The sequence below is a fragment of the Camelina sativa genome, chromosome 17 (genome assembly GCF_030686135.1).
Source record: "Camelina sativa cultivar CO46 ecotype springtype chromosome 17, ASM3068613v1".
Classification (NCBI taxonomy): domain Eukaryota; kingdom Viridiplantae; phylum Streptophyta; class Magnoliopsida; order Brassicales; family Brassicaceae; genus Camelina; species Camelina sativa.
Window position 1 is genome coordinate 4,569,411 of NC_141896.1, and position 11,337 is coordinate 4,580,747.

At 34.8% G+C, this 11,337-nt stretch overlaps 1 protein-coding gene across 12 annotated transcripts; it reads left to right on the plus strand.

Annotated features, from left to right (window-relative positions):
* The first annotated feature begins 4,309 nt into the window (after positions 1 to 4,309).
* On the plus strand, positions 4,310 to 10,889 carry LOC104755355 (katanin p80 WD40 repeat-containing subunit B1 homolog KTN80.1-like). 12 transcript variants are annotated; one of them, XM_087495924.1, is made up of 19 exons: positions 4,310 to 4,720; positions 5,092 to 5,222; positions 5,375 to 5,492; positions 5,638 to 5,869; positions 5,966 to 6,068; positions 6,209 to 6,279; positions 6,383 to 6,457; positions 6,538 to 6,681; positions 6,786 to 6,948; positions 7,428 to 7,910; positions 8,002 to 8,145; positions 8,366 to 8,422; positions 8,517 to 9,247; positions 9,326 to 9,439; positions 9,529 to 9,603; positions 9,689 to 9,801; positions 10,018 to 10,134; positions 10,228 to 10,296; positions 10,405 to 10,889. In XM_087495924.1, exons 8-19 carry the CDS (start codon positions 6,580 to 6,582, stop codon positions 10,463 to 10,465), a joined length of 2,229 nt encoding a protein of 742 aa, XP_087352050.1. In that variant the 5' UTR covers positions 4,310 to 4,720; positions 5,092 to 5,222; positions 5,375 to 5,492; positions 5,638 to 5,869; positions 5,966 to 6,068; positions 6,209 to 6,279; positions 6,383 to 6,457; positions 6,538 to 6,579; the 3' UTR covers positions 10,466 to 10,889. The 12 variants fall into 12 exon arrangements, 10 of the variants coding, with proteins under 10 accessions (XP_087352050.1, XP_010476017.1, XP_010476018.1 ...); XM_010477715.3 differs by having other exon boundaries at positions 4,313 to 4,720; positions 5,643 to 5,869; positions 7,422 to 7,910; XM_010477716.3 differs by having other exon boundaries at positions 4,313 to 4,720; positions 5,643 to 5,869.
* Positions 10,890 to 11,337: the final 448 nt, after the last annotated feature.

Below are 11,337 nucleotides of genomic sequence, written 5' to 3' on the forward strand. Positions count from 1 at the left end.
GAATTGAAGGAAAACAATGTACAACTAGCAGTCGTGGTAAAACTAGGTAATACTAGGTAAAAGAGGTAAAACATGGTAAAACGAGGTAAATGGAAGTAAAACTAGTAAAAGAAGATAAAACTAGGTATAACTCGGTAAAACTGCTAGAACTGGAGTAAAACTAGATACAACTGACGTAAAACTATGTACAACTACTAGTCTCGTGACAAATTGCTTGGATTATTTTTCATGATTCTATTGTTTGTTAATATCTCATCAATAGTTGAGAAAATGACATCAATGCATTGGAATTAAATTGCTGTTTTATGATTTAAGTAAAATTCGTAACACTAAATTAAATATAGTAAAACTAGTAAAATGGAAGGAAAACTACATAAAGCTAGTAGAGCGGAAGTAAAACTAGATAAAACTATTAGAACTGAAGTAAAACTAGTAAGAGATGGTGGAATTAGTAAAACAAGGTAATAATAGGTACACTGAAGATAATACTAGTAAGAGAAGAGAAAACTAAGTATAACTCGGTAAAACTGGTAGAGCTGAAGGAAAACTAGGTACAGCTAGCAGTATTGGTAAAACTAGGTAAAACAAGATAATACTAGGTAAAAGAAATAAAACAATATAAAACAACTGGGTAAAGGAGGTAAAACACGATAAAACAAGGTAAACTGAAGTTAAACTAGTAAGAGCAGATAAAACTAAGTATAACTCGGTAAAAACTGGAGTAAAACTAGGTACAACTGACGTAAAACTGGGTACAACTACCGTCTCGTGACAAATTGTTTGGATTATTTTCCATGATTCTATTGTTTGCTAATATCTCATCAAGAGTTATGATAACGACAACAATGCTTTGGAATTAAATTGTTGTTTTATGATTTAAGTAAAATTCGTAACACTAAATTAAATATAGTAAAACTAGTAAAAGAGAAGAAAAACTACATAAAGCTAGTAGAATGGAAGTAAAAGTAGGTAAAACTATTAGAACTGAAGTTAAACTAGTAGGAGAAAGTGGAATTAGTAAAACAAGGTAATACTAGGTAAACTGAGATAAAACTAGTAAGAGAAGATAAACCTAACTATAACTCGGTAAAACTGGTAGAGCTGAAGGAAAACTAGGTATAACTAGCAGTCTTGGTAACAACTAGGTAAATGAGGTAAAACAAGATAAAACAAGGTAAACGGAAGTAAAACTAGTAAGAGAAGATAAAACTGAGTATAACTGGGTAAAACTGCTAGAACTGGAGTAAAACTAGGTACAACTGACGCAAAACTGGGTACAACTATTAGTCTCATGATAAATTGCTTGGATTATTTTCCATGATTCTATTGTTTGTTAATATCTCATAACCAGTTGAGAAATTGCTGTTTTATGATTTAAGTAACATTCGTAACACTAAATTAAATATAGTAAAATTAGTAAAACTAGGTAAAACTATGAGAACTGAAGTAAAACTAGTAAGACAAGGTGGAATATTAAAACAAGGTAATACTAGGTAAACTGAAGTAAAACTAGTAAGAGAAGATAAAACTAAGTATAACTCGGTAAAACTGGTAGAACTGAAAGAAAACAAGGTACAACTATCAGTCTTGGTAAAACTAGGTAAAACAAGGTAATACTAGATAAGAAAGTAAAACAAGATAAAACAAGGTAATACTAGGTAAAGGAAGTAAAACAAGGTAATACTAGGGAAACATAAGTAAAACTAGTAAGAGAAGATAAAACTAAGTATAACTCGGTAAAACTGCTAGAACTGGAGTAAAACTAGATACAACTGATGTAAAACTGGGTATAACTACTAGTCTCGTAACAAATTGCTTGGATTATTTTCCATGATTCTATTGTTTGTTAATATTTCATCAACAGTTGAGAAAACGACAGCAATGCTTTGGAATTAAATTTCTGTTTTATGATTTAAGTAAAATTCGTAGCACTAAATTAAATATAGTAAAACTAGTAAAACGGAAAGAAAACTACATAAAGCTAGTAGAACGGAAGTAAAAGTAGGTAAAACTATTAGAACTGAAGTAAAACTAGTAAGAGAAGGTGGAATTAATAAAACAAGGTAATATTAGGTAAACTGAAGATAATACTAGTAAGAGAAGGTAGAATTAGTAAAACATGGTAATACTAGGTAAACTGATGATAATACTAGTAAGAAAAGATAAAACTAAGTATAACTCTGTACAACTGGTAGAACTAAAGGAAAACTAGGTGCAGCTAGCAGTCTTGGTAAAACTAGATAAAACAAGGTAATACTAGGGAAAGGAAATAAAACAAGGTAATACTAGGTAAAGGAAGTAAAACAAGGTAATACTAGAGAAACGGAAGTAAAACTAGTAAGAGAAGATAAAACTAAGTATAACTCGGTAAATTTGCTAGAACTGGAGTAAAACTAGAAACAACTGACGTAAAACTGGGTACAACTACTAGTCTCTTGACAACTTACTTGGATTATTTTCCATGATTCTATTGTTTGTTAATATCTTATCAACAGTTGAGAAAACGACAGCAATGCTTTGGAATTAAATTGCTGTTTTATGATTTAAGTAAAATTCGTAACACTAAACTAAATATAGTAAACTGGAAAGAAAAATACATAAAGCTAGTAGAACGGAAGTAAAACTAGGTAAAACTATTATAACGCTTTTGCATCAAAATTTTAGCTCCGGATTGGGCTTGCGTCATATTTTTCATTTTGTGCGTGTTCGTTTCTTCGATCATAGTCTATTAATAATGGCGGGAATATATTTGACTAATATAGTTTTATTTTTTAATATTCAATTAATTGAAGACCCCCATATTTTCCTTCTGCTTCTCTTATGTTAATACTTTTGTTGGAAATGCTACATTCAACCCTTGAGCTTCATTCATCTTTCAAAATTCAACCAATAAAACAGTACAGTAGTTGGAGATTTGAAATATCAAATAAAACATGATAGAAAATATTTATGACTAAAATTATCATCATCACGTTCTATACAAAAACTTTATAGAATTTGGTTCTTTTAGTTCTTTCTTTTTTAAGTAAATGTAAAAGTTTAACGATAATGAATGTGATTTTAAAACCTGAGATAAATTAAATATAAAGTTTTGAAATAGTTTGAATCCGCTAACGTAACACTTTCCGAAATAGAGCTTGTCTTTTGATATTATTGCTCGATGATAAGTTATACTTTCAAAATCATTAAAGTTTGCATCCATGGGGATAATTTCCAAATATGTAACATTTTAGAATCAAAAGTTTGGTTTGACTTAATTTCGGTTTTTATGCCAATCATAAGTACCAAACATTTCTTAACTCATCTTTTCTTGTTTTTAATGCCACCAAATAAAGTTGTTGATTGAGATTGACCGTATTTGTTCAAGAACGCTTAAAACACCAAAACATGGGAAGCACTTCTAGATCATGTTGTGGTAACGTCCGAAAAAGAAAGAAATAATAACAACCAGACCGATAATTTTTAACTAACCAATTCAATTTAATACAATATAAGCAAATTCCACAGATCATACCAACCAGGAGCTCGACTTTGATCTCCACCAATATAACTTTAGCTAGGAACCACGATTCATTTACCTTGATTTTTTGATTATTTTTATTAGCATTTGCATGTTTCCATTTAAGATTTACGTTTATAATTTGAAAACATTACTTTGGTTATATAAACATATTCGACAAGAAATTGAACGTTTAAACCCAAACACATGCCGTACGTAGAACAAAACCAGTCAACACGTACACAAAACTATTCAAAACATTCTGAAACTTGGTTAACTAATTGAAACGTTCAGTGTATATGTTTGTCTGAAAAAAAAAAAACAAAACTAAGTACTATATATACAAATCATACTAGTAGTTATTTTCATTAACTATATATGATCGATCTAGTTGTAGATTGTATCCGTGTATTGATTGTTTCAATGTAAGAGCTGGTATGACATTCAATCTTAATTAAAATCGTTGTAGTTGTGTTATATTAAAATGGAATTAGTTGACGGTCGAGTATTATATTCATTGCAATCAAATTGTGATTGACTGACATCTTTTAAAAAATTAGGGTTAATCTTAATCATATTGCGATTAACCGGTAAAAGACTTCGTATCTATTTTATTGTTTTTTTCGTTAACCGAAATTCACATACGGTATTTGAAGTTGTCGACGATTTGTGTAATTAATTGACGCAAATAAATAAGATTAGTATGACGAAAGAAGGGTATTTACGTCATTCCAATACTCTGAAAATTTCAACGATTTGTATATATCATTAATGACGTAAAATAAATAAGATTAAAATAAAAACACAACAACCAGAAATGTTTTTTTTTATAAAAAAAAACTGAAATTGAAAATGAAAGAATCTGTAAAAGGTGGAAAGAAAAGTTCTTGGCTTTACTTTTTTTTTTTTTTTTTAATCTCCTCGCCTCTGTTTTTTTTCTCTTCTTCTGTTGCCACTCTTTCAAAAAATCTCTTCTTTCTCGTTTGGTTCTTCTTTTAATTTGTATTCTCAGCAGAAGCAATCTCTCTTAACTCAAGTTTCTGTTTTATTCAACCTCCGAGAAATCTTCAACTCTGTCTTGTCGTCTAGTCACATTTGAATTTTTTTTGTTTCCCCAAGCTCCGAGGAGATTTTAGTCTCAGCTTCTTCTTCTTCCTATGCAATCTTCGTATGAATCTACTGAAATCGATTAGAAAATGGCGAATCGTGGTTATAACCTGCGTATCCTTTTATACTCTTCTTTGGTGACATATACATTATTGGAAACTTAAACCTGAACACAAAAAGAAACAAACTTTATAAAGGGAACTTGGGGTAGTTATATCACTGTAGCATTAGGGTTTATCTGCGTTTTGGTTTGGTGGTGGGGTTTTTATGTTCCTTTTTGGTGGTAATTTGTTATTTAACAAGTTTGAATTTTTTCATGAAATTTTTCTTATGGGTAATAATTTCATCTCAAAAACAAAGCGAGATCAGATGATAGAAGACAAAAAAAGACATTGCTTTTGGATTTTCTCTGTTTGTCTTTGATATTGATTTGTCTGTAAAAATAGCTATTTTGGTTTGTTCTTGACTTCGATTTTCGAAATTAGAGGAGTTTGTGGCACATTCCGGAAATGTGAATTGTCTAAGTATCGGAAAGAAGTCATCACGTCTTCTTCTTACTGGTGGAGATGATTACAAGGTCAACCTTTGGTCTATCGGCAAGACCACTTCGCTAATGGTATGTTTTCACATTTCTCTATTTTTGTAATTTCTTCATCTTCGTTGGTCTTTATATGCAATCTTCCTTTCAAAAGTTTTTAACTTTGTACTTTTATAGCCATTAGTTTTGGTAGAAGAATGATGATATTTTCTTTCCCGTGTTGTTGGCAGAGTCTTTGTGGGCATACAAGCCCGGTTGACTCAGTAGCTTTCAACTCCAAAGAAGTTTTGGTGCTAGCTGGAGCTTCTTCAGGTGTGATAAAGCTGTGGGATCTACAAGAAGCAAAGAGTAAAACTGATTGATTTCTCTTCTCATTTATTATCCCTTGAGACTAGTATATTAGAGGCACTGGTTATATTGGAATTTTAAGTCCTGTGATTGATGAGTTTGTTTCAGATTATGAGGTCTAATATATTCATTCGTGCTCTTGAAGTGTAGTGGTTCGAGCTTTTACTGGACATAGAGCCAACTGTTCTGCTGTTGAGTTTCATCCATTTGGTGAATTTCTTGCATCCGGATCCAGTGACACAAATCTAAGGGTTTGGGATACCAGAAAGAAGGGGTGCATCCAAACATACAAGGGTCATACTCGTGGCATTAGCACTATCAAGTTTAGTCCTGATGGTCGTTGGGTAGTTTCTGGAGGACTTGACAACGTTGTAAAGGTGTGAGAGTAGCAGTATCAACAAGTGGAGCTTGCGCATTGTTTTGTTCCCTAATGATTGTTCTAATGACAATTTCCTCTTTATTGTACTCAATAGGTATGGGATTTGACTGCTGGAAAGCTCTTGCATGAGTTTAAGTTTCATGAAGGACCTATCCGTTCCCTAGACTTCCATCCACTTGAGTTTCTCCTAGCCACAGGTATGAGTTTTTTATTTTTCTTTTTATGCGTTTTAGAGCTAAAGTGGTGGCAGCTGCCGGTTAATTGATAGTTTCCTATTTGCATCCACAAGTCTTGTTTTGAGGTTTTCTGACTTCATATACTGCCCTTTCGCATTCAGGTTCTGCTGACAGGACTGTGAAATTCTGGGATCTGGAAACGTTTGAACTGATTGGATCTACTAGACCAGAGGTACTTGACCTTGTGTTTTGCTATTAATCTGTCTGTTTTGATTTAGCATTGGGTTCACTATTGTCAACCTTCTTCCTGGCATGTGGTGTCCTTTGTTTCACAGGCTACTGGAGTTCGTGCAATCACTTTTCATCCAGATGGGCAAACTCTTTTCTGTGGATTGGATGATGGCTTAAAGGTTTTGACTGTCTTTGTAATCAACTACACTGCTTAGATTATGTCAAGTATCAATCATTGATATCATAAGTTCATGCGCAGGTTTATTCATGGGAACCAGTGATTTGCCGGGATGGAGCTGATATGGGATGGTCAACACTTGGTGACTTATGCATCAATGGAGGAAAGTTCATTGGTTGTTCATACTACCGAAATTCTATTGGGATTTGGGTCTCAGATATATCGGTATGTAAACCTAATGTGATTGTCCATACCTTTATGTGAAAATTGAAAGTTGAACGTTTTAAACAGGACTGCGTTCATTTCCTTTTTCCTTTTGTTTTAAGCAGCAACTTGAGCCATATGAAGCTGGATCTGAGGATAAGAAAGGAAGCATGGTGAAAAGATTCAGTGTCTTGGATGATCAGTCGTCTGAGAGAATGGGAAATGGTCCAAGGTGCAGTTCATCCCCAGATTATGAGACAAGAGAGATAAAGAACATATACGTTGACTGTGAGTGAATGTTAATTTTGTTTTTACGCTCATGTTCTTTCAAGTTTGGTATGACGGATCTATGCTAGGCCTCCATCTGTCAGTATAAATCACATCTGATGTAAGAGGGTTATATAGTTTTGCTATCTTGGCACCTGAATGAATGCTTGAAAAAGTTTTTTGACTTAGTCAGAAGTGTTTTTAATGTAGACCATTGCAACTGTAGTAGGAACTCTTGTGATCAGCAACAAAGAAAGGTATCTAGACTTTAAGCTTGTTGTCACAAAATATAATGCCATGGAATTCTTTGTTTATATCTTACTGCATGAAACAAAGTAGTCTTTACTCTTTAGACTATACTTGGTGAAAATGGCATGTGACGTTTTGGCTATGATGTTCGTTTCTGGACCAGATCAACATATTTTTTCTATGTCATTCACTTATGTGTGCTCATTCCTTATGTTTGGTCTGATTTGAAATCTCTTTGTTTAAAGCCACAGGTGGAAATTTGAATGTTGCGCAAAATACAGGATCTCTGAAAGTGACATTGCCTTTGGAATCAGGAAAAGTAGCTACTATGGCGAGTGAGAAGCAGGACGCAACATATTTTGGACAAACAGGAGATAAGTATTCTAGTATGCATAGTGTTGTATCTCGAGATAGTGATAGTGGAGAGGAATCTTCTTATCCAGAAAGGGAATCTATCACTTTCTCAAGAACTAAATCGGGTATGTTGCTAAGACCAGCTCATGTAAGAAAGGCGCTAGCAAAGTTCGAAGAATCAAAGCAGTCAGTGGTTGTTCAATCCAGAACTCGGAAGAACAGCGGACTTGATGTTCAAGAGGAGCCACTCACTCGAAGTTTGTTCCTTTCAGAACAGAGTGGTAGTAAACCATTTGATGCGGAAGAGTCTACCATCAAGGGTATTACAGACAAGTTTGAAAAAGTTTTATCATCGGAACCACCAACTGATGAAGCGAATCGTAGGTTCCCTATTCTCAGACTTAAGTTTCATTAAACATTAGCTGTCAGATATTTGATTGATCTTAAGATATCTCTGCAACCTTGCCTCAGGTATGCTTCTTAAACCACCTCGTGTACAAAGGTCATCGAATAGCGAGTATCATGAGTCAAAACGAGCAATATCTGTTGATTCTGGTACTTCTGACAACAGCAAAACTGGGTTGGAGCACTCTAGAGACTATGACTTGCCTGCAGGTAAAAACTTTTATGTAAAGAGGATTCAAAATCAAACTGACTAATTAGACATTTTCTGCTAAGAAAGTGTGATTGGCTTCGTGTTTTGCACTCTGTCATATATAATTGAATTGAATTTACTTCACATTGTTCATCATCTGTAGTCTGTTATGGTTCACTTACTTGGTTTTGCGGCAACAATCAATTACTAATTGGCTGGCATAACATTTATATCATGTAGACACTGAACACCCTGGAGGCAGTAGAGAATTAAATCCCATGAAGATTGTTGAAGGAGGTTAGGAGTTCAGAACTATTTATGTCTTGGTTTTTCTTTGGTAACCATTTAAGTTGGCTGGTTATAGTTTCCCTTTAAATTTCTATGTTTGCAGTAAAAGTTGTCTCAGGGAGGACACGCTCGTTGGTTGAGAGGTTTGAGAGAGGAGAAAAAAGTACTCATACCGAAGCAGCCAGTACCACCATAGCTCAAAACACTAATGCGGTGCAGGAAGATCCGCATACAACATCAAGACAGACAGGACAAACAGCTGTAATATCAACACGACGAGCTAGGAGTACTCCAGCCAGAGTGATGCCTGTTGTTCTCAATAGGGATAGTAACATGACATCTAATGAGCCTCCTTTAACACAACCAGCTAGGACTTCTTCCGTTCCAGTGATATTCAGTCAAGCTACTAGTGTCACATATGATGAGCCTTCTGTAACACAACAATCTAGAACTTCTCCATCCCGGAGATTGCCTGTGACAATCAATCAGGCGACAAATATCGCATCTAATGAGGCTTCTGTAACATCAAGGCGACCACGCAGGACTTCTTCAGCACGAGTAAAGCATACGTCACTCAGTCAGGCAATGGACATGACATCTCATGAGTGTCCTGTAACATCATCACGTTCATCTAGGATTTCTCCAGCCCGTGGAATGCCCACAAAACTAAATCAGTCTTATGTGACATCTGATACATCTTATATAGCATCCAGGCACCGAATTAGTCCAACTACAATGCTGGCTACACCCACTGTGATTGATCAGGTAGCCGACATGGCGCTGAATGAGACACATGTAGCACAAATTCAACCAGCTTGCGAGAACTTACCGCAGGTACGTTATATTGATTACCCTAAGCAACTAGAGTATTGTATACATGATAGACGTAATTGATTTTTTTGGTTTGTGCAGAAGGAAGAGCCTCAAATATCTGGGAGGGAAAATGATAGTGAAATCACTGATACTCTAATGCAAACTCATGATGAGTTCTTAAGCACTCTTCAATCGAGGTTGGCAAAGTTACAAGTAAGCTTTCTTGTTTCTTTTCTGTTATTGGTCCTGACCATTATTTGTTTTAGTATTAATTTGCAAGTGGTTGACTTCTCAACATGCAGATTGTAAGACATTTTTGGGAGCGTAGCGATGTTAAAGGCGCCATCGAGGCATTGAGAAAGCTGACAGATCAGTCTGTGAGTATCTCAGATTCTCAGTAGATTACTCTTTTCTTTGATGTTTGGATGTTTAGATAAGCTAACTCATAGATACCGGGGACAGGTTCAAGCAGATGTGATCAGTATTCTAACCGACAAAATAGAAATTCTCACATTGGATATGTTTTCTCAATTGGTCCCTGTCCTAACAAGCTTATTGGGTAGCAGGACAGAGAGGTAAACATATTTTATGATGATTCCACCTTGGACCATATTTTTCTGCGGTTGAGCTGTAACGCAGTAAGACCGATTTGCTGATAAATATTGTCAGTTCAAATGGTAAACTCAGTAGTCCTCTGGTTTTATGACTGAGGAAAGAAGAAACAGATTCTTATAGACTCATGCGTTTTTCTGTTGTATTGTTAAATCTGAGATAGTTGCATGGTTGTGCAGGCCGGTAAATGTCTCCTTGGATATGCTCTTGAAGCTTGTAGCAGTGTTCGGTACAGTTATACGCTCAACTGTCTCAGCTCCACGAATTGTCGGCGTTGATCTTCATGCAGATGAAAGGTATTCTACTTCACGCCACTCTCTGGAACTACAAGTAGTGTGCTATGTTATTTCTCATTTGTCAAGATAAGGAAATAAAACACAATATTGCAGGCTACAAATCTGCCAAATATGTTCTGCGGGATTGCACAAGATTCAAAGGATTCTTCTAGTTCTCGCAAGGTAAACATCCTAAGCATCCTGCTTTCATCAACTTCTTAATGACTAATTTTGGCGGATTCTTTGTTTATTTCCCTTTTCTTGGCTCTCTTTTCTTCGGTCTGTATACAGAAGAGGCGGTCTAATAACAAGAAAGGCTCAAGAACTAAACCTAGTTCTTCAGGAGCCATAATAGCCACAGGCAAAACCATCAATAATCATATAACTGCTCGGCAAGTTGTTGTAATGTACATTGCAAAGAAGCGTCTTGTGTCTCTTGTGTCCAATCTCACTGAGGTTTTTATATATGCGAATTCATATATCATATAGAGAGGCAGAGTCTTCTGCTGCAGCCTGCAGGAAGGAACTATATAGTCCCAGAAGAAAATACTTGGAAGCTAATGGTTGTTGTAAATCATTTTTTGGCCTAAGTAGCTTCAATTCTTGATTTGTTATTATTCCGTGGAACTGCAACTCATATTGATGTAATTCTAAGTTTTAGTTTCCTAGCTGATGTGCTAATGCCTAATGGGTTTCTGTAGTCTTCTTATTTGTCTACAATATATTCTATAACTTAACTGGTAAATTAATATTCTATAAACTTTTGACACACGAAACAACAGTTGCAATATGCAATTGTATATATCAATCAGGATTTACTTAATTGACAGCCAAAATGGTAGCTCTAACCAAACCAATCGCTATGTGTCTGTGAAGTGTCATTTTCCATTATACTTTTGTCCTTTGGTAACAACTAACAAAAGAGGGGACACCCTGCATTTATATTTCACTAATTGCTTAACAGTGTGGTAGATTAACAAGTAATCAATTGAAAGCGTTACAACTCTTCCTTTTTTGGGTTATTCGAAAACATTAGTCCTAACCTTTTCACCATTTTGAGGATTTCTTTAATCTCTAACGTCTTACATGAGTTTTATTTATGATAAAAAGTTACCTGTTAACCATCTAAATATCTTTGAAAAACGTGCAAACTTTGTTATTTTTTTCCTTACTAACTTAAAATTATAAACTCCTCACACGTTTGACAAGGATTTTAGTCTTAAC